The 26,679-nt window shown below is 41.4% G+C and overlaps 1 protein-coding gene across 5 annotated transcripts in view; it reads left to right on the top strand.

Annotated features, from left to right (window-relative positions):
* The window catches only part of LOC147034601 (roundabout homolog 1-like), a 451,205-nt gene that overhangs the window by 139,313 nt on the left and 285,213 nt on the right, over positions 1 to 26,679 (top strand). For all 5 annotated transcript variants that reach the window (XM_085885921.1, XM_085885946.1, XM_085885911.1 and 2 more), the window contains exon 2: positions 4,341 to 4,658. In XM_085885921.1, coding sequence (XP_085742047.1) covers positions 4,341 to 4,658 — 318 coding nt within the window. The remainder of the gene's footprint in view (positions 1 to 4,340; positions 4,659 to 26,679) is intronic.

The following is a 26,679-nucleotide window of genomic DNA, read 5'->3' as shown; positions in this document are numbered from 1 at the left end:
CATCCATATCCACATGTTATTTCCCAAGATCCCGATCGGATCCTCACTACGTGCTTTCCGCTGTATTATCATTAAAGGGAGCGCGGGGGGGGGGGGGCACACGCACGATCTCGCTTGGGTCTGTAAGTCTGGACCAGTGCCCTCTGAAGTCGCACGATGCCGGAAAGGGCTCTGATCGCAGGCAATGCAATTGGTGACCTCGCGGATATGGCTGCTGGAGAGTGGAGGATATTGTCAATATCCGCCTGTCCGGCTCCCTTGGGTTCTCACGTCAGCACATCATCCGGTGTACAACAACAACAAGAACAACAAGAACAACAAGAACAACAAGAACAACAAGAACAACAAGAACAAGAAGAACAGCAGCAACAACTGTGCAATGAACCACGATACTCACTCATTCACAACTCACTCAGAATTCACTCACTGTATCACTCACTCACTCATTCACAATCTCACTCTAACCCACTCACAACCTATTCAGAACTCACTACTCACTCACTCACTCTCCACTCACTCACTCTTTCACTCACTCACTCCTCATTCAGAACTCACTCACAACTCACTCACTCTATCACTCACTCACTCATCCACAATCTGACTCCAACCCACTCACAACCTATTCAGAACTCACTCACTCACTCACTCTCCACTCACTCTTAAACTCACTCACAACTCATTCAGATCTCACAACTCACTGGATCACTCTTCAACTCACTCACTCTAACTGACAACTCACTCACCATCATCGTCACCCAAACTTTTACAAGTAACTTTATTTACGACGTCAGTGACTTCAAAACGTTCTTGAAGGTCATTCTTTATAACCCCCCCAGCCCCAAAATGAAAAATGAAGTCAGATGGAAGATGGCCGAGTCTGGAAGGTGGTGACATGGGGGGTGATGTCACTCGCACACCTCCATTCAATGACCATGATGGCCCGTGATTACCTCCTGCTCATGCGATCTACGTCTGCTGCTGTTGAAACGAAGGAGGATACTTTTATGTTGGTGTTTGGATAAGTCCTTCGAATGTACTTCTTCAATTTCTTTATCGTCAAAAATATCACTCTCGGTGGACAGAGTCAATACCCCTTGGCATGAAGTTTTGCATCTCGAATGTCCTGGAGCACCATGACTTTTCCACTTGAAGGTTGTGTTGGAATTTGCTTCCCCGCTTGGGATTCGTTACCTGCCATTGATTAAATCTTCATTTCAATGTTGAAATCATAAACGAATAATTAATTCCCTGTGAGTCAGCGAGGGGTCTGTTCATTCTGTATGAGACCACTGCACTGTTTTATGAGCAAACGGCAGAACTGAAGGTTTCTATAAGTTTGTGGGTTTTAGATCCTCGTGGAGGATCTCCAAGTCCTGCTCACGTTGTGGACTTTTTTGTTTCACAGCCTACAGTTTTCATCGAAACTTCCTGAAACTTGGCATATACATGTAAAAATACCCTGCGCAGACAGTAACCATCTCTGATTTTGAAAATTCCTCTGAGAAAAAAAAAAGTTATGACGTCAAAATATCTCTGCTAATGGAAATCACCTAAAAAATTATCTCCGAAACTAGGCAAGCTTTTTAAATTCTATTTGCGGGAATCGAACAGGGCATTAGCAGAGATGAATTACCGCACATTTGATACACCACTATGACGTCATATCATTTTTATGACGTCATTCCTATTTTTTGACATTTTTTTTGTTTCACAACCCAGAGTTTTCATCGGATCTTCGTGAAACTTGCCATGGATATGCAGAAAGCCCACGCGCAGGTACTAACCATCTCCAACTTTGGAAATTCTTCCTCGAAAAAAAGTTGACGTCATAATATCGCAGCAAGTGGAAATCGCCTATACCATTATCTCCGAAACTAGGCAAGCTGTTTCAATTTTGTTTGCGGGGAATCAAGCCGGGCATTAGCACAGATAATTTATCGCAAACCTGATACATCACGATGACGTCATATTCGTTTTTATGACGTCATCATTAAGAGGACGAGGATCTGAGCTCATTTGAGCTTGTTTTTTTTCCTTGACGACCACCAAGCATTTATTAAATAACGAAGGACATCACATATGGATGGCTTCGTCTTCGTTCACATGTGTATTGCTGATTATCGTCGAAGGTTCATCCCGTGAATTGCTTATGAAATGTTAGAAAAACCACCACAATGTGACAGGTAGAACTAGAACGGTACTCGGTAGAACGCATACCTCTCCACCAGGCTCAATGGTTTACGAGATGTATCCCAATGAGAGGTCGGATCTGCATCCGGATCATTCGTCCTCGTCGCGCACCAAAATCGAATCGATCCGTCCTTGTCACGCACCCAACCTGTCCACCGAGTTTCGTCCGAATCCGTCCACAACGTTTCGAGACATCCTGCGAGGCATCCAAACGGACGGACAAACAATGGTGGTGGAGATAATCATGCAATTGGAAGCAATAAAAATGATGCATAAAGTGTGAAATTGATACAGGAATGTTTGGGAGTCTGAACAAGGTTATGGAGGAGCAGCAGATTGATAAAAAGAAACAACAACCTCTGAAGGTAGAAGTGGCTTCAGCTTTTAGTGCTCACTTTCTGATAAATAATTAACTATCAAAGATGCCTTTCTTTAATGTTGTCCATTTTACATGTCAATTGCTGACATGTACAAGGCAGAGAGGTATGCGGTGCCTCTAGGACAGCCTCCATTGTCCGTGTGTGAGTTGGGGGCAAGAGTTCACATGTTCCTAGCCCTGGTCTCTGTCCTGCTCGTTGCTGGTTGGAAGAAGACACCGCTGGCAGTGTTTCATGGCAGGGCTACAGGCTTTGATACGGTGAAACTAGTAATTGCCCACAGGCTTCTTGCTCTCTTGCTCCGTGGCCACTCTGAACTCCAAGCGGAACCTCTGCCCTGCGTGCCCTTTGTAGTTTGATCACGGCCTGCCTCGCCTTGCCTTTCTGCGACTCTGGATGATCTGAACGTTGATCCAAGGACAGCGATCATACATATATATATGTATATTCGTTCATCATTCTGTGACTGCAATGCATATGAATGAGCTCCTGTGTCGGAAGATACAATATTGAAAAGAAAATGTAGTTCCCAGGAAATGCTTACGTGTTTATTTTTGAGTAGTGGAATGTTTGTTGCGATGCCTTACGGCAGCATTTTGATGCCCAACTGAGGTTTTCCTGAAGGGGATTAAGCGCCGTGGCTTGCAGGATGCCCTAGAAGTATGCACACTCACATCTAAGCTGTCTTGCCTGGGTTTGAATCCCGACCCAGCTGTAAACCGCCATTCCGGTGTTTCACAGGCTGGGTGATTCATCAATGAGTGTGTGTCGCCGTCCCTCAGATGGACGTTAAACTGGGTGTCTCATCCACCAGCGTACGTTGGTGGCACGGTGTCCTTCGCGATCTCACGGTAAATATCTCATGGTGTCCTCCGCAAAGAGTAGACGAGCTATCACCGGCACCATTTCCAAATTTGCAATTTCAAAATTCCTCCCACAACTAATACTGGGAAGGCAATGGCAAACAACCTAGTATAACTCTTGCCAAGAAACAGCTTCGGCAGCACCGACGCTCTGTAACAAACGATTGTACATCAGAATCAGAATGAAGTCACAAAGTGTGGATTACTGCCACATGTCACCCGGACCAGGTAGAGAAAGCAGATTACCCTTTCCCGAAAGATCATTCGTGAGATCACTGAGTTTTCATTTGACAATCTACTTCTTAGCGGCATGGTAATTCTCCTGGGATGAGATCATTTTCTAGTATCTCAGGATCCAAATCTGTAACACTGCTACCACCATGCGCATTTGAAGCCACAACTTCTGGAATGCCATGCTCAGCGTCCTTACCATTAAGTCACTACAAAATAATGAGGCACAACTGCACTTGGGAGTACTGTGCAATACACCACATATATTGTATTACTCATACACAGTACATCCACACAAAATTTCTCAAGCTGAATAAATAATCAAAAACATGTCAACCCTCCTGGCGCTTTGTGTTGGAGTAACTAATGCACGTTCCAGAAGGTGGGTGGACATGCTTTCCTTACGTTGAAGTTTTCTGTGCATTTCCATGCAATTTTACCTCCTCCATTTTCACAAATCCTGAAAACAGAGCAAGCTTGCTTGCGCTGCCTGCTTGTGAGCGGAAAGGCTCGCTTTGTGTTTGTTATTGCTTCTAAAGGCCTCTTTCAAATGCTTCTCTACGCCGCGTGCTCAATTACCCCGAGGGCTGCAGGGCCTCGAAACAAGGGCTGTGAGTGGCGGTCGGTTTTGCTTGGTAGACCGTGTGGAACAACTAACGGAGTCTTTTTTTTCTTGCAGGGTCTCGTCTGCACCAGGACGATTATCCACCAAGAATATTGGAACACCCTTCAGACTTTGTAGTGTCTCGTGGAGATCCGGCCACGTTGTACTGTAAAGCCGAAGGTCGTCCATCACCGTCCATCGAGTGGTTCAAGGACGGAGAGCGGCTGGACAAGGCAAAGGATGATCACCGCATCGTCCTGCTCTCTGGTGCATTGTTCTTCCTCTCCGTGGTTCCCGGACGTCGCTCAAAGTCCGACGAGGGCTCGTACGTGTGCGTGGCACGCAACTACCTTGGAGAGGTGACCAGCCGCAACGCTTCACTGCAGATCGCAAGTGAGTTTCACATCGGTGCAACTGTTATTGCTGGATTTTCAGTCTGAATGGTTATGATTGACCAAGAAAAGAACAAATAAGCTCTTACAGCCATTGAAAATAAATAAATAATTCCCGACAGGCTTTTGGAGACGAGCAACAATAATCAATTCCAGCAGCTGGAACAACCTTACATGTTCTATTGCCCAAGAGACTGTTGGGTCATTGTCTACACATTGTGTTTCTAGAAAAAAAAAAAAAAAACCTGCATCAGCCAAACTATATTGTAGAAATGATTCAAACCACATGTTTGAATATCTTGATCCATCGCTCCATATGTTATTCAATTAAAATTGAATGGGTTATTAAGACATCATGGATGAATAGATATGACATATCTTAATCAAGCAAATCCACCCTCATTTGAATCAGTTGACATCACACCAAGCTAAATTAGAACAACCCCTGTACCATGCTATGGAAAAAGATGATGTAAACTGGTTGCAATTGTAATGAAGGCAAAAAAGCAAAAATGTTTTCAGGTTGAAAATTTACGAAATTATCAATTTAAGCATTTTCTTTGACCACAAATTGTAAGCTCATGGAAGAGTGAGTTGACAGAGGATAGAAGATAAACAGACCGACAGTGAACCAGAGGGACAGCATGTGGATTCGACAAGAAAATACGAGAGAGAGAGAGAGAGAGAGAGAGAGAGAGAGAGAGAGAGAGAGAAAGAGAGAGATAGAGAGAGAGAGAGAGAGAGAGAGAGAGAGAGAGAGAGAGAGAGAGAGAGAGAGAGAGACAGAGAGAGACAGACAGACAGACAGAGAGAGAGACAGAGAGAGAGAGAGACAGAGAGGGACAGTGAGAGAGAGAGAGGGAGAGAGAGAGAGGGAGAGAGAGAGAGAGAGAGAGAGAGAGAGAGAAAAAAAAAAAAAAAGAGAGAAACATAGCAAAACATAGCAACCTGCAAGTCTATGGGAAGAGGTAGTGTTATTAGGAATGTAAAATATCACTAATTGGGATGGAGGATGACCTGAGCATGGTTGCGTACTGCCAAAATGAAGCCTTGGTGGGAAGATTGGATTTTAAAGATGGAGTACGGATGTTTCATGAGTGGTGTAAAAGAGCAATGAAGGAGTGGAGGAGAGTCGTGAGCCTGGATTTTGGGGTGTTACCAAAGAAGGGGTTGCTGTATAAACGTGTACGACATTGCTAATCCGGGGAGCGATTGAGGAATGAAAGAGCAGAGGAAGCAAGACCTTAGGAGAGGTGGTAGAAAACCGAAAGGTCATCAGTGTGAATGTGATGAGAGAGCAGCAGGCGCCGTGTTTCTGTCTTTTCGCTTGATTTTTTTTTTCTTTCTAATAAAACAGTCACAGCATTATAGTAGTCCCAGATTTCTCCTTTGGTCACAGATGATTTCCTTAGTTACAAGCACGTCTCCATATTGAGTACACATGATGATGTAAGTTGAACCGCTCCCCACCCCCCACAACATCCACATTTACGTTCCATCCCCTTGCTTCCCACTTGTATCCTCTTAACTCCCCCTCCCCCCCTAAACCTTAGCTTCCATATCCTCATGTGAGCAACACATGTGACATGTGAACAGCCTGGGAATGTGAATTTGTTAAAAATGTAGGAGCTGCTGTCCAGACAACAACTACACTGTCAGATAACTAGCAGTGTAGACCACTTTTCCACCAGCAGTATTCGGAATTTATCAATTGTTCAGGGTGTTGGCAATAACTCTCCGACTCTTTGCAAAAGCCACGGTGGATCTTGAGATCTACTAACAAGCAACGCTGGCAGACGAGTCTTCTGGCTTCATGTCCTTCCACCTGATGGTGCACATATCGATGCATCGCCTTGCATGTGAAACACCGGGTTGACAGTGTATATCTGAGTCGAGATCAAACCAGGCGAAACAGTTCAAAGGCAAATGTGCAGATTTCTATGATATCCTGCCAGCTCACAGGTGGATTGAAACCAGAACTGTATTTACAAACAGACAAGTGTTTCCAAGGTTTCTCATTTCTATAAATACTTCGGGCCAACGCACCCATGAAATGTGTGATCATCTCTGGCGCTTTGATATCAAGTGATCTGTTTATTTGTTTCTGGTTGTACATCATCATTTTTCTAATATTGAACAATGCATTTTAATTTCTCAAGCATCACAGATTCGGATGATGAAACTGGATTTTGAAAACTTCACATCATCTTTAATTCTTGGAAAAGACTCCATTCTCTGAAAATACGACACACGCGCGTGCGCGCGCGTGCGCGGCGCGCACGCACGCACGCACACACACACACACACACACACACACACACACACACACACACACACACAACTTGGCCAAAAGTATATGGACATTTACTCGTCCAACATCTCATTCAAAAATCATGGGTATAAATATGGAGTTGATCACCCTTTGCTGCAATAACAGCCTCCACTCTTCTGGGAAGTTTCTCCACGAGATGTTGGAACATTGCTGCGGGGATTTGCTTCCATTCAGCCACAAGAGCATTAGTGAGGTCTGGTTTGCAGTCGACGTTCCAATTCATCCCAAAGGTGTTCGATGGGGTTGAGGTCAGGGCTCTGTGCAGGCCAGTCAAGTTCTTCCACACCAATGTCGACAAACCATTTCTGTACGGACCTCGCTATGTGTATAGGGGCTCTATCATGCTGAAACAGGAAAGGGCCTTCACCAAATTGTTGCCACAAGTTGGAAGTATAGAATCCTCTAGAATGTCATTGTATGCTGTCGTGTAAATATTTCCCTTCACTGGAACTAAGGGGCCGAGCCCAAACGATGAAAAACAGCCCCAGACTATTATTAATCCTCCACCAAACTTTAGGGTTGGCGCTTTGCATTCGGGTAGGTCGCGTTCTCCTGGCATCCGCCAAACCGAGATTCGTCCGTCGGACTGCCAGATGGTGAAGCGTGATTCATCACTCGGGAGAACGCGTTTCCACTGCTCTCGAGTCCAATGGCGATGAGCGTTAAACCACTCCAGCCGACAATTAGCATTGCGTATAGTGATGTTAGGCTTGTGTGTGGCTGCTTGGCCATGGAAAGCCACTTCATGAAGCTCTCGCCGAACAGTGCTTGTGCTGATGTTGCTGCCAGAGTCAATTTGGAACTCAGTAGTGAGTGTTGCAACCAACGACGGACGATTTTTCTGCGCTGCGTGCTTCAGCACCCGGAGGTCCCATTCTGTGAGCTTGTGTGGCCTACCACTTCACTGCTGAGCTATTGTTGCACCCAGACCTTTCCACTTCACAATAACAGCACTTACAGTTGACTGGGGCAGTTCCAGAAGGGCAGAAATTTGACGAACTGAGTTGTTGGAAATGTGGCATCCGATGACGGTGCCACATTGAAAGTCACTGAGCTCTACAGTCTAGCCTATTCTACTGCCTATGTTTGTGTATGGAGATTGCATGGCTGTGTGCTTGAATTTACACACCTGTCAGCAATGGGTTTGGCTGAAATAGCCGAATCCACTAATTAGAAGGGGTGTCCGCATACGTTTGGCCATGTTGTGTGTGTGTGTGTGTGTGTGTGTGTGTGTGTGTGTGTGTGTGTGTGTGTGTGTGTGTGTGTGTGTGTGTGTGTGTGTGCGTGCGTGCGTGCGTGCATGCGTGTGTATGTGTGTATGTATGTATATGTATATGTATATATGTGTATATATATATATATATTTACATACATATATATATATATATATATATATATATATATATATATATATATATATATATATATATATATGTTGTCTCCACCAAAGTTGGACAGAGAGGTTATATGTTGACCCCTGCCTGTCTGTCTGTTCATTACGAAATCTAAAGATTTCGTAAGTATATTGATCACTTCCATCCTCTGTTTGTTTGTGTTTGTGTGTAGGCACGATAACTCGAGAACGGAAAAAGCTACCAATGTCAAATTACACCTCGTGATCCACGAGCGTGATGGATAGTGCTGATTAGATTTTGGTCAAAATCGGTCAAAGGTCAAGGTCACAGTGAGGTCAAACATTCAATTTTTGATGGTTTGGTGCAGAATCATCGTAAAAACTTCTGGTTTGTGTCGCTACCTTCTCGAGAGACAGCTTTTATGAGACAAGGTCAGAGGTCAAGTTGATGATTTCGTAAGTACCAGTCTATGACTGCTTGTTTGTCTATTTGTGAGCAGGATATCTCAAAAAGTTGTGGGCAGATGTGGACGAAATTTGGTGAACTGGTTGGGTGTGTGACAAGGATGAATGGATTAGATTTCAGTGAAGATCCAGATGCAGATACAAGAAATTTTAAAGTCATTCTTCACCATTGATTGGTGGGGCCAACTAAAAACGATAGTTAGCACGAAATTTCAAAAAGTTGTGGATGAGTTGTGACAAAACATGGTGGATGATATGGATCGATGACAAGAACAAGCTGATTAGATTGTGGTTCAGGTCAGGATCCAGATACGTTCTATCAGTGGGATACAAAATGTAAATTATTCACCCTGGTGGAGGTCTGTGCTCGATCGCATACATCTGCTTGGATGAACAGTTTCTGCAGTCTGTGCCAATTTAATGTTTAATAACTTTTTCTCGACGCAGACAGGATCAAAGCAAACTATGAATGGCACATGAAAACATAATTCATAAGGTCTTTACACAATACAGTTCAAGTTTCTCGGCTTCAACGTAACTGCCAACTCTTGCAGTAAATCATTCAATCCGATTTTATAACTCATTGGAAACATTCTCCAGTTGCTGCTGAGTGATGTTATCAATTTAATATATTATCTTAGCCAAAAATCATTCAAAGAATGTGGTTTTGATAAGTAAGCAGCAGTTTTGACATCGTCCCGCAAAAAGTAGTACAATGCGTGCAGGTCAGGTGAATGAGGTGGCCAAGCAATTGGTCTTTGTCTACAAATCCACTTGTCTGTGAATACATCATTCAATAGGTTTTGAACATCCGAAGCATCGTATCAGGCATTACCATGTTTCTAGAAGAAGTTGTTATCTGAAATATATAATTGTAGTAGTTCAGGGATAAAGAAATTCTGCTTCATTGCAAAGTAATGTGCACCATTATTGTTATTCAACATAGAAAGAGCCAATTAAACGTGACTTCATGAGAGTGTACCAGACATTGATTTTTGGTGAGTCTCGTTCATGTTGCCAGACTTCCTGAAGGTTTTCTGTCCCCCAAAAGTGGCAATTGTAGTGGTTAACATTGCAACTGTTGTGAAATGTTGACATATCATCAAAATATGTCAACTCATCAAGAAACCCAGGGGATTTGTCAATTTTTATTTTATTTCAACTATTAAAGAAACCTGACCATGCGTGGTCGTCCTCTTCTCGTAACACTTGAGCTACCTGCATCTTGTAAGCGTGTTCATGCAATTTCACTTTGAGGATTTTGTTTACTGTTCATTGTGGAATGTTTAGTTCATCCGATGCACGTTACGACTTTCTTGAACTTCTTTCTTCAAGTGCTTCCTTGATGATGGCCACAATCTCTTCGATGATTTGAAGCCTTCTCGACCATGGTTTGTCATTAGCTGATCCAGTTTCTTTAAACGTTTTTATCCAATTAATTGAGTTCCAATGTGGTGCATCCCTCCTGGAATGAGCAATAATTTTCTCAAACTGTTTTGGAATTCTGTTCTGGGAGCTATAAAGCACAGTCAACCTTTTATTCCACTGTCACCATTTTTTTTATCAGTTTCAGAATCATAAATGAAATGAAAACATGAACACACCATTGACAAAACTTTATAAACCACTCGTTCATATTCCATTGACATTTTGTTCCTTATCATGTTTGTTCCTATCATTTGTACATCAAAAAATTTTTTTTAAGTTGAAAAGTGACTATAAACACTGTGTGCACACACATACGCATACACACGCGTGCATGGTAAACAGGAAGGTAAACATGAGGGGTAGTCTAGGGAGGATGTTGGATGTGGACAATCTGTTCGTTGTGGCGGAGAGTCGGCAGGAGATGCAGAAAGTACTGGGGGAGAGGAAGGAGGCATTTGAGAAACATGGGCTGAAGATGAGTATGGAGAAAACTGTGGTGACGTGGGTCAGGCAGCAGAGAAAACAAATGAACATCAGGTTAGAGTAGAAGGAGATCAGAGAAGCAAATAGGTTTGAGTATCTGGGAGGAAGAGTGACCGGGGATGGCAAGTCGGAGGCAGTGGTGCAGAGGAGGGTGCTGGTGTGTGTGAAAGGGTGGAGGGATTAATGGTAACCAAAAAGATATCAAGGAAATTGAAAGAGAAGGTTCTGATGTCATGTGTAACGTGGCCTATTTTTATGGTCTGAGAATGGTGGTACTGACAGAGAGACAACAGAGGCTGTAGGTTTGCACGAACAACTGGGTCAGGAAGATTGTTGGAGTGAAGAGGGTGGATAGAAGGAGGATGGAAGAACTGAGGGAGGAGATTGTTGTGCAGATGAGCTTGATGTGGAGATTGGTGAAATGCCGGCTGAGATGGGTTTGGGACTTGATGTGGATGGGAGAGGAGAGACAATGGCTTGAGGCATGGTTTGAGGGAGCAAGGAAGAAGGAAAAGAGGTGGACCGTGGTTGAGATGGGAGGATTGTGTGAGGAGGGATATCAGTGAGGTAGGGGTGGTTGGAGAGTGGAGAGAATTGGCTGAGGACAGAGGGAAGTGGAGGAGTATCGTGGTCGAGCAGGTCAGAAGCTTGGTGCCTTTTATATAGGAAAGTGGAGGAGAAGAATAATATATGTAGACACAAAGCTCTTTCTAACCACTCACTCACTGACTCACTTACTGTCTAACTCACTGACTCATTGACTGATATTAAAGATCGGTACCTTCCAGCTGACGTAGAAAGTTGAAATTTTGCATGCCGATGAACAACACATCAGAAGAATTCACGGAATCGTCGGACAACATCCATAGATGAAAATATAAATGAATGAAAAAACAATGAAAAAAATGCAGGTGAGTGACCCAAGACAATGGGGAAGTAAGATAATTTTTTGTGCTGCCAAAATTGAAACCGATACACCAGGTAAAATCACAGAATCATCAGAAAACATCCGTAAATGAAAATATAAAAAAAATGAAAGCAAATAAATGAAAAATCAAATGCAGGTGAGCGACGAGACAATGGTGAAGCACAGTTTGTATGCTAACACAATGTGTAAGCACACCCTGCTTTTGTACATTTGTATATGTGTGTGCATATATATATATATATATATATATATATATATATATATATATATATGTAGCTGTTTCTCACCACTGACTCACTGACTCACTGACTGATGTTAAAGATCAGTACTTTCCGGGTGATGGAGAAAGCTGAAATATTGTGTGCCGATAGACAATGAAGCTGGCACACTGGAAAAAAAAATCACGGAATCGTTGGAAACATCCATATATTAAAATATAAATAAATGTAAAAAAACCCCAAAATTAAATGAATGAAAAAAATGCAGGTGTGACCTCAGCCAATGGGGAAGCACAGTTCCTATGCGTACACAATGAGTAAGCATACCCTGCTAGTGTCTATGAATATATATATATATATATATATATATATATATATATATATATATATATATATATATATGTACAGTGCCTGGAGAAAGTCTACACCCCCTTTTAAAATCTTCACCTTTTGGTGCCTTTTAGCCTGGAATTAAATTGCATGAAATCAGACTTTTCCACCTTTATTTACATATCGTAACCCATAAGTTCAAGTGAAAAACAAATTCCACAAATTTCAGAAAATTTATTAAAAATACAAAACTAGAATATCCTGGTTTTTCTAAGTGTCCAACCCCTGAGTTAATACTTGTTGGAAGCACCTTTGACAGCAATTATGGCTGTGAGTCTGTTGGGATAAGTGTCCACCCCCCCCCTAAAAATAGCAATTGTAAGATAGCTCAGGCATATCCAGTCCCCTACAAAATCACACACCAAGTAAATTGGACTCCACCTCTATTAAATTGCAGTGATTCTGATTATTTCAGAATAAAAATCAGCTGTTCCTGTAGGTTTCCCTCTGCTGGGTAGTGCATTTCATGGCAAAGACTCAACCATGAGCCCCAAGGAGCTTTCAAAAGACCTCTGGGAGAAAGTTGTGGAAAGGCACAGGTCAAGGGATGGGTATACAAATATTACAAAGGCTTCGACTATCCCTTGGAGCACAGTCAAGACAATCATTAAGAAATGGAAGGTGTTGGTACCACCAAGACCCTGGCTAGATCAGGCCATCCCTCCAAACTGGATGACCAAGCAAGGAGGAGACTGCTTAGAGAAGCTACCAAGAGGCCAACAGCAACTTTTAATGAGCTCCAGGCCTTTATAGCAAAGAGCTACAGTTTTGTTCAGAAGAATGGGCAAATATTGTCCAATCCAGGTGTGCAAAGTTGGTACAGAGCTATCCCAACTGACTCACAGCTCTAATTGCTGTCAAAGGTGTTTCCACCAATTATTAACTCAGGGGGTGGACACTTATCCTACCAAGATATTCTAGTTTTGTATTTTAAATTAATTTTATGAAATTTGTGGAATTTGTTTTTCACTTTGAGTTTGTGGGTTCGGAAGTGTTTATAAAGGTGGAAAAGTCTGATTTAATACAATTCAATTATATGCTAGAAGGCAACAAAAGGTGAACATTTTGAAAGGGGGGAGTAAACTTTCTTTCGGATATATATATATATATATATATATATATATATATATATATATATATATATATATATATATATATATATATAATTTGTAGATGTAATGTTGTGTGGCAGAGATTGCAAATATTTTCAGCTGTCAATGTGTGCAAATGGATAGACACAATAGATTTTGGATTAAAAAATGTACATTGACTAAATTATTTAAGCTATTCATAGAAGAAAAAGACCTTTGGGCCCATCATGCCAGCATCTATAGATTTATGAACATGGAAACCTCTTTATTGTTATTAATTTTTAATTTGTATTTTTAGGCAGAACTCTATCTTTATTGTTATTCCCTTTAATTTTGAAATTTTGTTCCAAACTCTTCTTTATTGTTTTTAATCTGAGTGGTATTTTGGGCCAAACTCCTCTTTATTGTTATTAATCTTTAATTCATATTTTTGGCTAAACTCCAAGATTGTATTGCAAATGTCTCACACCGATAATTGAAACGTACAACGTGAACCATATGACCTCACTTGCTCTTTATCTCCGATTTTTACCCTACCCTACCCTATCTTATTATTTTTGACAAGTAGTGCAGCTTTCAGGAACTTTCCCCACAACACGATGTTTTGATACTTGGGATTTGGAGCTAATTTTGTAGAAAATTGCACTTTTGCTTGGAAATTCATTTAAACTTTATTCCATATTGAAATGTTTTTCATGGAATCTCTGAACATTTAAAACGATGAAAAACTAGAATGGCACTCGGTATAGCACATGCCTCTGCCAGGCTGAACAGTTTACGTTTTGTATCCACTGACAGGCTGGATCTGCATTTGTACCTGAACCAAAATCGAATCAGCTTGTTCTTGCCACCTACCCAACCCATCCACCAAGTTTTGTCAAAATTCGTCAACAATTTTTTTTGAAATATCATGCTGCACATCATTTTTGGCCCTATCTCTCAATGGTGAAGAATCACTTAAACAACTCTCAGATCCATATCCAAATCGTCATCAAAATCTAATAATTTCATCCTTGTCACACACCCAACGTGCCCACCAAATTTCGTCCGAATCTATCCATAACATTTTGAGATATTCTGTTCACAGACAGGCAGATAGACAAACAGAGAGGCGTGAAAATATAACTTCCGTCCACTTTTGGTGGCGGACCTAATGACGGAGGATTTCAACAATGCAGATGTCCGTCCCTTTGGGAATAGATGGGGCTGCAATAACTTTATCTCGAGTGTGTTAAATGACATTTGTTATGTTCTCTGATGAACAGCCATGGAGTTGAACTGATCAAATTGTATTTCAGAGCAATGATTGCTGAATATATTAGGTTCAGTGAAGGTGGAAGTTTATTAAAGCAAATGCGGTCTCAGATTTAATAAACAAAGATGAGGAAAGTGTAAAATCTTTTTTTTTTTAATCTCTTCATCATGACTGACAGGATGCTTCTTGAGACTGAACACGCAAAAAGCTTACTGTATCAAACAATTGTTTGTTGGATTAAAAAAAAAATCTAAATCAATTGCTCTCAGTACAATGCCGGTCATAATTGTTTTCAGGTTGTATTAATCTGAAAAATATAGTTCTTTGAATAAATATCAATATTCAATTATCTTTGACATTTAAAAGGAAATTATTCACACGAGATTGCCGTACAATCACAGGAATAGATGAGGTCTGAGGAAAGTTTGATTTATGGATTACTATTGAACTGATATTGGAGAAAGGTGCTGAATGCATTGAAGCAGCTTTGAGAAGAGTAAATTGGTACATATGGAAGATTATAGAGAGTGAGAGACAATGGAATGCTTGCATAACGGGTACAACAGCCTGGCGATCGCTTAATAAGTGTGTGTGTGTGTGTGTGTGTGTGTGTGTGTGTGTGTGTGTGTGTGTGTGTGTGTGTGTGTGTGTGTGTGTGTGTGTGTGTGTGTGTGATCTTTACTCACTGTGTCCACTCAGATTTATACAGAATCATGAAATCAGATTTACAAAATCTGCATTCCTTCCTCAGAGAAAAAAACATTAATGCTTTTGTAAGATTCATAAACATTCTTTCTGTTTCCTCTGTTACAATATTTACCTGCAACTCGATGGCTGTCTCCTGTGGGGGCGTCTACTTACTATGTATGCACCGTTTGGTGGGGGTAGGTGAAGAGAGTAAAAATTCTGCTACTTTTGTTGAAATAATAAGTGAAGGAATTCTTTTCCTCTGTGGATGAAATCAACAGGATATTGACTGTGGTATGCTAACTGCTGTGGGAAGCAGGGAGACTCTAATGTTCTGGGCATTAACTCTTCATCATTGACCTTATTTTGCTCTGACGAAGGGTTAATACTTGAAACGTCAGCCCCTCTTTGCTTCTCACGGTGGTGAGCATTCCTCAATCAATCTCCTGTTGATTTGATCCACTGGCCTTCATGAACACTAATTGTTCATTCGAGTTCTCATCCTATTGTGTTCCATTTCTTCGATCCTCGTGGAGGATCTCCAAGTCTTACTCACGTTGTTGTTCTTCATCTTCTTCTTGTGGACTTTTTTGTTTCACAGCCTACAGTTTTCATCGAAACTTCCTGAAACTTGGCGTATATATGTAAAAATTCCCTGCGCAGACAGTGACCATCTCCGATTTTGAAAATTCCTCCGAGAACAAAAAGTTATGACGTCAAAATATCTCCGCTAATGGAAATCTCCTAAAAAATTATCTCCGAAACTAGGCAAGCTTTTTGAATTCTGTTGGCGGGAATCGAACAGGGCATTAGCAGAGATGAATGACCGCACATATGATACATCACTATGATTTTTGATAACTATGATCATCACTATGATCAATTTTTATGACGTCATTCCTATTTTTTGACATTTTTTGTTTCACAACCCAGAGTTTTCATCTGATCTTCGTGAAACTTGCCATGTATATGCAGAAAGCCCACACACAGGCAGTAACCATCTCCAATTTTGGAAATTCTTCCTAGAAAAAAAGTTGACGTCATAATATCGCCGCTAATGGAAATCGCCTATACCATTATCTCTGAAACTAGGCAAGCTGTTTGAATTTTGTTTGCAGGAATCAAGCCGGGCATTAGCACAGATAATTTATCGCAAACCTGATACATCGCAATGATGTCATATTCGTTTTTATGACGTCATCATTAAGAGGATGAGGATCTTAACTCATTTGAGCTTGTTTTTTTGTCATTGTTTATTTTGGTTTGTGTATTTTATTTTATATCCTCTTGCTTCAGGCATCATAGCAACCAATGATGGATAGAAAAGTCTGCTTAGTGAACAAATTAATTATGGGAGCAACTTTGCATACATGCACAGTTGAAGTGCAGTCGACTCTTCCAACATCTGAGTCTTTCAGACGAATTCTGATAAAACTAGAACGGCACTTGGAAGACCATATATCTCTGCCAGGCTGAACAGTGGATGTTTTTTATCCCACTGAAAGGCCGGATCTCCATCAGGTCTTTAACCAAAATCTAATAGGCTTGTTCTTGCCACCGACCAAACTCATCCACAAAGTTTTTTTTTTTTTTTAATCCATCCACAAACTTGAGATATCGTGTTGTATATTGTTTTTGGCCCCTTGTCTCAATTGGTGAAGAATCATTTACAATATTAAAAAAAATCCTCATATCCAGATCTGGATCCAGATCTTCACCAAAACCCAATTCAACCTGTTCACACTCCCAACCTGTCCATCAAGTTTTGTCCGAATCCGTCTACAATTTTAACCCTCGTCTGAGGAGATGGTATTGCATTTGGGTCCGTTTTTCTGTCTATTTGTTTGTCTGCACAGAACTTTAGTGTTGTTGTACGCAACTGCTTGTCGGATTGAGACGAAATTTTCATCATAGGAGCGACTACTCATGGAGAATGTTTAATTGATAATTATGATGTCATAGCTCATGTGGTGTGGCAGCCATGATGGAAAAACGGGAAAATTTTGGACCTCTCTATCTCTATAACTGCACCAAGGGAAAACTTGAAAATTGGCACATGGCAAATACTCTTCATGGAGAATGTTTAATTGATAATTATGATGTCATAGCTCATGTGGTGTGGCAGCCATGAAGGAAAAACGGGAAAATTTTGGACCTCTCTATCTCTATAACTGCACCAAGGGAAAACTTGAAAATTGGCACATGGCAAATACTCTTCATGGGGAATGTGTTTTCTTTTATGATGTCAAAATTGCACATGCAGAATGCTACATATGATCAGTATGAAAATTTTTGAGGGTCATCTCGGGATAAAATGGTCCATAGAAAAAAAAACCCAAAAATATTTGATGACGGCATCGGTCACGTGATTCGGCAGCCATATTGTTTAAAAAAAAAAAAAACCTTCAAAATCTTCTCGAAAGTGCCCAAACAGATCGAGGCAAAACTTTACAGGTATGACTGCTTACCCATGAGGAACCAGGTACACAGATATTATGTCATAGGTCATCTGGTTTGGGAGCCATATTGGATTTACAGTAAAACCTATAAAAAGCTTCTTCTCCAGAACGGCTGGACAGATCGAAGAGAAACTTCACACAAATGTTCCCCAAGCCATGGGTGTACAAGTTTGTTCAGGAATAATTGATAGGTTTGGCAGCCATATTGGATTGAAGAAAAATATTTAATAATGTTTTCTCTGGAACTGCTTAAACAATCGACAATGTTCCCCAAGCCATGGGTGTACAAGTTTTTTAAGGTATAATTGAGATGCCACATGGTTTGGCAGCCATATTGGATTGAAGAAAAATATTAAATATTGTTTTCTCTGGAACTGCTTAATTAATTGACATGAAACTTCACAGTTATGATCTAGTAGTGATGGGGAATACATCTTTTATATTTTAACTTGATCGGACGCATGGTCTGGCAGCCACAATTATAAAAATATTTGATCTGGGTTCTTTTTGTTTTTATTTATTTAATTATTTATTTTGAATGAGGCTCTCTTGGCTGTGCCTGGATTGGTTTGAGGGTGGAGGAGTAGCAGCTGAAATGTGAATCCTATCCAGATTCCTCCTGATTACTTCATCTTTGCTTTTTGCTTGTTCGAGTTCCTTCTCATGATTCCATTACCGGACTGTACCTATTTGGTCTTCTATTTGATACGAATTGAATTTATTTTATTCCCACTCTAAGTTCGATTAAATAATAATAAAAAAGGTCATGGGTCAGTGTCAGGTATCCAATCAAAGCGCGAAGTCTTGGTATCCGGTCATCACTGCCAGCAATTATAAAGTGGCAGTTCTAATTATGTCTCTTACTAATTATGTAACACACCAGTACATAAATGTCACACAAGATACACCACACAAAAGAAGTCCTGGCGAGGGTCTGTAATCTCTGATTGCTCTTTTTCTTGTTTAATATATCATGTCATATATCATTGTTAGCCCTATCTCTCAATGGTGAAGAATGACTTTAAAAATCTAGTATCAAGATCTGGACCTGCATCTGGATCTTCACCAAAATCGAATCACTTTGCCCTTGTCACACACCCAACCTGTCCACTAAATTTTGGCAGAATCCGTCCATAACCTTTTGAGATACCCTAGTGGCAGACAAACAGACAGGCGTGAAAACATAACCTCTGTTCACCTTCGGTGGTGTAATCAATAAACAAAGCAATGAATGGAAAATCTTTCTTTGCGCCTAATCATCCAAATGTGTCTCAAAAACTGTTTTAACTCGACTCTCCTGTACATTTTCATGTCTGACAAAATTGGCATGTCTATCACTGCCTTGTATTCGCTAATGTAGGTCAGCCAAGCCATTGCGGTAAAATGAGACTGATTTCAGACACCGGTGGGAAACCATATGATCATGGGGTGGACGCTGGACCACATGCCCGTCTCACCACAATGGTGTGACTAATAGTCTGATTATGTACAGGCACAATTTTTCCTTATTATTTGGGGCTGGTGTGCTGTTCTTTTTGGTGGTGATGCTCACATGCCTGGGGATAAACGCTGCTCTCATTATTTAATTACCGAGAATACGGGCACGAGATTGCCTCAGCGGTTAAGGAATCTGGCCGGTAATCAGCTGGTTCCTGGTTTCAATCACAAAATCACCTTGCCTCTGGCACCGGTACAAGATATTCGTCTGAAACGTGTATGTTGTGTTGAAGTTTTCGACCTTTAAGATTTTATCCATCGTGGTCTGCCTCGCAACACAAATAAAAAATGGTCTTACAAGGAAATACAAGGAACTTCAACACAGGAGGCCATCAGGCCCACCAAACCTGTACAATCATGCCAACATGTTAGTACAACACCGGCCCCACTACCAGATACATATCAAACTCAATTTTAAAACAATCCACCGACTGTACTGCCACTACCTTTGCAAGGGAGACCATTCCATGCATTCGCCAGTCTCTGCGTGAAGACCCCTGCCTAACTACCATCCTAACTCTTCCTTTCATTACTCTTAAACTGTGCCCCTTGTCCTGTTTGTGTCCATTCTCACTCATCAGTAATTGGTTGCTTATTACTCATGGGTAATTGTACATTGTGGTCTGTAGAGTGGCTTTGTAATAGGATAAAAAACATGCAGCACTTTCAAAAGATGAATATATCATGATTGTGGTGCAAAGACAAGCAATCAAGTATAAAATATGAATGAGCTTCCAAATGAGTTATTCATTCCTTTTATCCATGTGTGCCATTATCGTTGGCTCGTTTGTAAATGTTGATCAGGTTAATTCAATATTGTTAAAGCAACAGTGTACGTTTATCTTTCTGGGGGCTGCGTATCCTTTATTTGTTTTATTCACTGAACGTCTGTGTCCTTTGGAGTAGTCGTCAACACAATGACCTATCGTTTGCCACGTCCTCACACCGAATTGGCGTTAATTCCACGGGCACACATGACTACAGATCAACGGCCATTAAGAACTTTCTTTTCTGTAATTTTTTTCCCCTTTTTTGTGTTTTAAGTAGCATTCTTAATGCAATCCTAATGAACACTAATAAGGTTTCCAGGAATGCAAAAACACTTCCATGTAGGGTTGGCTATTCTATGAGCGAATGGATGCAGGTTAAACTCTGCTCATAGTTCAGAATAAACAAGTAGTGTGGCAACTTAGCATAACAATTGCGCATTTTGTGAGGAAAGCACCAAATTTGGCACACCAGTAGCCTATCATATTATGAACAGATTTCGATATTGGGCCATCTCAAAATTTTTGATGCCAGTGGAAAATGGCTGCCACAGCGATCAGCGGCTGAATTTGAGATGGCCCAATATCCAAATCTGTTCATAATATGTTAGGCTACTCTTGTACCAAATTTGGTGCTTTCCTCACAAAATGCACAATTGTTATGCTTTATTTAGCTAAGTTGCCCCACTAAAGAGCAAGAAATGCTTTATAATACATGTCCCTTTCCGATGTGATATTTTCTATGTCTAAGGAGGGCATAACTCTGTGAAAAATTGAGGAAACGCCCTGAAACTCGAACTTGTTCTGTAACTTATTATAATAAAGCCATGTACAAAGTTTCGGTTGAATGTGTTAAAGAGTATGGGAAAAATTTGGAAAAACCACAGGTGTGACGGATGGACAGACGGACAGCAAACCTATAGTCCCCTCTGATGAAACCTCCGGTGAGGCCGGTAGGGGACTAATAATGTTGATAACATCTGGCATGATTTATCAGCTTGAAATTGTCCAATCCCAGCAGATTTCAGAAACGCAGTGAAGTCGAGCGCCGTCAGTACCTGTATGGGATACCGCCATGGAAGGCTGGAGGTTGGAGGCTGAGGGATGGTAGGAGAGTCCGGTTGGTAGCATGCTTGACTTTGACCTGCTTGGTCATCAAATTGTTCCCACGTGTCTGCTCTTGGATTTGTTCTGACGAAAAGAATTCTGTCTTGATGCAGTGCCAACAGGGGGCGCTGCATCTCAGAGCACACATATTTGTTGGAGAATGTAAAAGCTGCTGTTTTGTTTTACATTTAAGTTGTGGATGTTGCAGATCCCATGAAAGCTTAAAGAGTAGGTGTTTGTGTGTCGGCACTCTTGCTGGTGCTCATATTTCTTGCTGTTTTGAAAATGGAAATCACATTAAGTTTAAGTTAATTCTAAGAATGGGGTTAGTATCATATAAGATACGTAAATTGATACATTAAGTTCATGGGCTGTGGATATATATCAGAGGTGTGCATGCCAAATAATACTCCTGTGTCTCGAGGATTCTTGCATATTCTTGTCATGTTTGAGTAATCATAATATTTACAAAAAAAATGTGAAACCTGGAATAGCTTCATATAGCAAAAGCACTTTCTAATGCTGAGACAATAGTGATGTAAAGTGGTGAGTTCTCTGCTCCAGCTGGGCTGAAATTTGAAGTTGATTGTTCATTTGGTTGCATAGTCCCTGTTGAACTATCTAGCCTAAGTTCAATCCCCGATAGAGTCAAACACAACTTAAAAACGCCATTCTGATGCAGGGCCAAATCATGTTTTTTTTTCTTTTCTTACAGAGTCTCAGGCTCATGAAGGAGCTGCGACACTAATCACACCCACACATCTAGACACACACACATGAGCCAATGCCGGACTTGACTTCAGCCAAACACAGCTGCTGGGCTTTGGGGGTAAGTGTGACGTAAGTACATATACAGGGTAGACTATCTTTTGGACATCACTTTACTCTCCGCACTCAGTGGAGAAATTAAGGAGGAATTTCCCTCCTTGCCATGGATGACAACCTCCGGGGTATGTCTCTGCTCTATCCTTTAAATGCTGAGTTTCAAACAACGAAGCAGCATGGACGTACCATTTTAGTCTTTGGTATGACTTGACCAGAGTCTCAATTGAACAGCAGACATCCCAGACTGAGAGTGGATGCTCTAACTATTATGCTCATTCCACTTCTTGCTATGACTTCCTACCTTTCAGGATGCTGGCAAAATATCATCACTTATAAAATATCTCTATCATTTCCCACAAGACTTCATCGATATCTGATGAGAATCTTATGAGAAAAGGTTGGAAGACAAACCGCACGACCAATGCTGATGGTTTTTATACAGGTACTTACTCGGTTAAATGCCCCTTTTGCTGTGTTGCTGCTTCGGTCAAACATCAGCTCTGGTTTCAGATAATATTATTGTCTAATGTTGCTTTTATTCAACGATTGTCTGCATACTATATGTGTGATTTGTCAGTTGACACCAAATGGCAACTGTATAAATAAGCATCAGAATTTGTTATATTTACACGAGTGGTGAAGCAGTGAAGGTACTTTCTGCTCTTGAATTATAATTATGTGTTTTTTTTTTTCCACTGTGCTGCGAGCTGTGACTGATCTTCTCATGAGAGTAGAATCGCTTCTCAATGAGTGCCGGTGAGGTTGCAATAAGGTGCTGCATTCTCACGCAACCTGGAAGCATTTACGGCTGATTGGGCTATTCTTGCCATCGGCTTGAGTGCGGCGGCAGGGAGGCTGGCTCAGAGCAGGGCTGGGCCCTGTTGGTCTTTTTGATGCAACCGTCTGCCGCCTTTCCTGAGCTCTTCTGTCGACTCTCTGCAGTCACCGTCCTCCACATTGAATTTTATAGGTGCATTCAGGTGGCCCGTAGAAGTGTGGCCAGGCCGTGGTTCACTGGAATGATGTCTGGGCGACAGCCAAGGATGGGGTGGAAGGCTTATATCTACAAGGACGATGGATTTTCTTTCTTCTTGTGACAATCATGGCTTTTACATTCCATGGCTCCATCAACGAATCAATTTATTAGATACTGCTTTTGAAAGTACACTGTCACCGAGGGGAACAGTTTAAAAAGCTAAAATCAAGTTAGCTATGAATGACATGGCAAAAAAAAAACCCCCAACAATATGAGGGAAAACATTTTAGTGGATTGCACAGGATAATTAAATGAAATACGATAGAGCCGATAGCTGATTGTGAATGTCAGCAAGCCGTTTCGTCCGGCGGTCGTGCTCCGACTCGCAATGCCCATACTCTGTTATCTGATGTGCACTGACTGCTTGAGCCTTCCTGTGAGAATTCTTTTTGCACTTAAAGGGTCTGTGGGATGGTGGGCAGTAGCACAGGAAAAATTGCGGTTCAAACTAAAGGTCGTGCTAACCCTTAGCAAACTACAGTCAGGCTTCTTTTTATTTTACTATCCTGGCATGTTTATACAAAGAAGCCGTTGCTGAGTCTTCCTGGGTTCCCAAAATCTCAGTATCTTTTCCCAGAGATTCCTTCCTCGTTAACAATGTAACACATCCGGTAACAATGAGCGAGGCTTTTTTGAGTGCGGTAATTGAGCCTCACTCTCCCCCTAACATCTTTAACTACATTTCATTATAATTGTTTAAAGTCCAGCAGTTCCTCAATTCGTCATGCTGTCCGTTTCACTCTTATCAGCTTTTTAAGATGTCGAAGGTTCCGAGGTGGCTTGTTTGACTTGCTTTTTTGTCGCCAGTTGATGGTAATCAATCTCGTTTTTTTTCTTTTCTTCCAAATAACAGTTCAAGGCAATGCCAGCTTTGTACTTGGTGTGTCATGTGATCATTGCCATAAAGACTGCATACCCTTTTGATGTTCCTATTAAGACATTCGATGACCACACACATACCTATTTGTGTTGCTGCGTGATGCACATTTTTACTTCTTTTTTTTCTGGCATCATCCTCGTTTACATCTGGAGGCTTGCCTGCTCCTTTGTTTACTCAAAGCAATGTTCTGTCTCACTCATTTGTTTGCTCTGGTTTCTTGCTAATCATTTACTGTCTGAGTTCACGAGCCAAGCTCATGCTGCAACGATGACCTTTCACTTCCTGCTGCTTGCCACCATTTATTTATTTATTTATGAAATGTCTTTCCTTCTAGGTCTGGTGTGATATGGGTATGGTACCTAGTTATCAGCAATCACAGATTTTTTTGAAAAGTAGGCATCTCACAAATCTTTAATTATTGCACTCACTGTCAAATTCCATTCAGTCGACTTTCTACAGATCTCTTTTAAAAGGTTACATAATTACCCCTCCCACGACCAGACTTTTGCAAGAGCTATTCTCTATCTTGCACTCACCAGGCCATGCTGTTTTACTCCTGTAAGACACAGATTTTCTCATTTGCAGCATTTGCCTTGTCCATATAATCACAGTCAGGGCAAGGTTGGAGTACTTTCCAGGGGATTGATATGCGAGAAATCATTGCCAATGGATAAAGCATAATTGTTCAGGGTGCGCTGGTTGGTCTGGGCAAAGAGCTGTCCCCTTCGGTTCTCAACAGCTGCCACTCTGGGCAATTCCTATCTCAAAGCAGATGGACCACATCACTGCCAGAGCCAGCTATTTCCCATCCTTGGATCTATACTTTGCTTTCTACTCCTGCACCGTACCCTGGGGCTGCTGGTTGTGGGCATGAAGACAGCAGTGGCAGCTTGCTTGGCTGGGAGAAGATTAGAAGGGCACAGAGAGTGGTTGTTGTTACTCATGGATGTCTGCACTGTGCAATTTTTAGAATTTAAAAGGACAAAACAGTGCTGAGTTTTCATCCAAATCATTAAGAAGGTATTGAGTGAATTTATATTGTTTTTTTTTCAGCATAAGTACGGAAATTTATTTTGAATTAGTTGTGTGTGTTCCTGCCTCGGAAGAGGAGCACTTAATTGCAAACCAGGACAGCGTCCGTCATTCCCTTTGCTGCTTGGGAGCATGTAAAATTTTGTGTTGACCCAAGGCTTTACTCACTCATTGCTTGTATTATCCTCTCGATTTCCCGTGATAGCTGGCTTGACACTCATTGAATCTTTCTCATGGAATTTGGTCAACACACAGCTCGTCCTCCTTCTGCTTTCCTTGTTTTTTGTATTACCATCTTCATGTTGGGTCAAGCATCATTCAATAAGCTTTGATCTATTCATCGCAGCAGCTGGTATTCAAGTGTGTCGTGAAAAAAATTTGAGACTCAATAGTGGTTGATTGTGAATACATATCTGAAAAACAATTGTTGGGCACTCTACTGCAACCATGACTCTCGCAGGAATTGTTCTCACAGCATTCTTGTCCAATAATATGTTGGAATCTTGCTTTGCAGGTAACACTGTTGTCGCGTGTGTGACATTGGGTAATAGGCGATGGGTGTTGACTGATCTGCATTCAAGGATTCACGTGTCTTTGGGAACTTCAAAGGCAACGAAGCGACAGCCTTTGTGTATGGGCGGCTGTGAAGAGCTCCGGTCCCTGTTTGCGTGACAACTTGGAACGCATTGTGGCACGTGATGCCGTAATAACATGCTATGAAACTTGCACTTTATCTGCTGGGGTAGACTAAAGCCATGTGGGGCGAGGCAGTGGGCAAGATGAGATTACTGACATGCAAAAGTTACTCTGTGGGTTTTCAGATGCAGGCGGTGGTGGCGCGAGCATGCGGTTCATGGCGCTTTGCTAAAAGCCTCCAGGCAGAATCTTTTTCATTTTAATCTTTTAAGGAGTAGATTACAGGGCGATGGAGCTGAGAAATGTCAAATCCCTCTCCACCTGGCTATGGGCCTCATTCCAGGCTGCTAAGCTGGAAATGGAACGGATTTCAATTCCATTGAGTGTGCCACTGCACAACTTTTTTTTGGGGGGGGGGGGGGCTGCGGGAGCAGCTGCTACAGATAAATGCACAGATATGGCATGGGAAGGATGCATCACTCTATACACCATACTCTCACCATGAGCTTATTGCAGACTACTTCAAGTAAAATGACATCTTGAAAACTTGATGCATGATTTAGAGGGAACTTCTGTTAGAAACAGTCATGTAATTGTGGACCTGGAGTTGAGTCTCAAAGGTTGTGTCTTGAGTAGAGTCTCGAGTCGCATGATTTGTTAATTCTCACGTACCAACCTTAAAATGAGATCACCCTGCCTCACAGGTTTGCACTTTAAGACTATTAAACTGTTTCTTTCCGACGTCTTATTTACTTTAATCTCCCTATTCTCGGGAGATGTTTTTTTAACGTGCACAATTACATTTTCAACGATTCAAAAATGTTGATCAGGTCACAAGGTTGAAGACTCAAGTCTGAAATCTCAAATCCCAAATCCTGTCATATGTTTATCCTCCTGAGTCATTGATTCAAGGTGCAAGTCAAAAGAAAGTGTTTCTGGAGTCTGACTTTTCTCCGAGACTGACTCGAGTACTAGCTAGACGCCTGTGTAGTTGTCGAAATTTTCGATCTAGAAAACCCCTTATGTTTCTTATGTTTTTTGCTCAAACGTTGAAACATAATATCAAAGTGGTGTAGTGACTCGGGGTGTAATGGTTAGAGCATCTGTTCTGATTCTGGGTGGTTGGCGTTTTGGAATGCCAGCCGAGTCATA

This window comes from Eptatretus burgeri, chromosome 1 (genome assembly GCF_056783735.1).
Source record: "Eptatretus burgeri isolate ZD-2024b chromosome 1, Ebu_testis_v1, whole genome shotgun sequence".
NCBI lineage: Eukaryota > Metazoa > Chordata > Myxini > Myxiniformes > Myxinidae > Eptatretus > Eptatretus burgeri.
The sequence above is the reverse complement of the archived record's forward strand: the minus strand, read 5'-3'. Positions and strand labels throughout refer to the sequence as shown.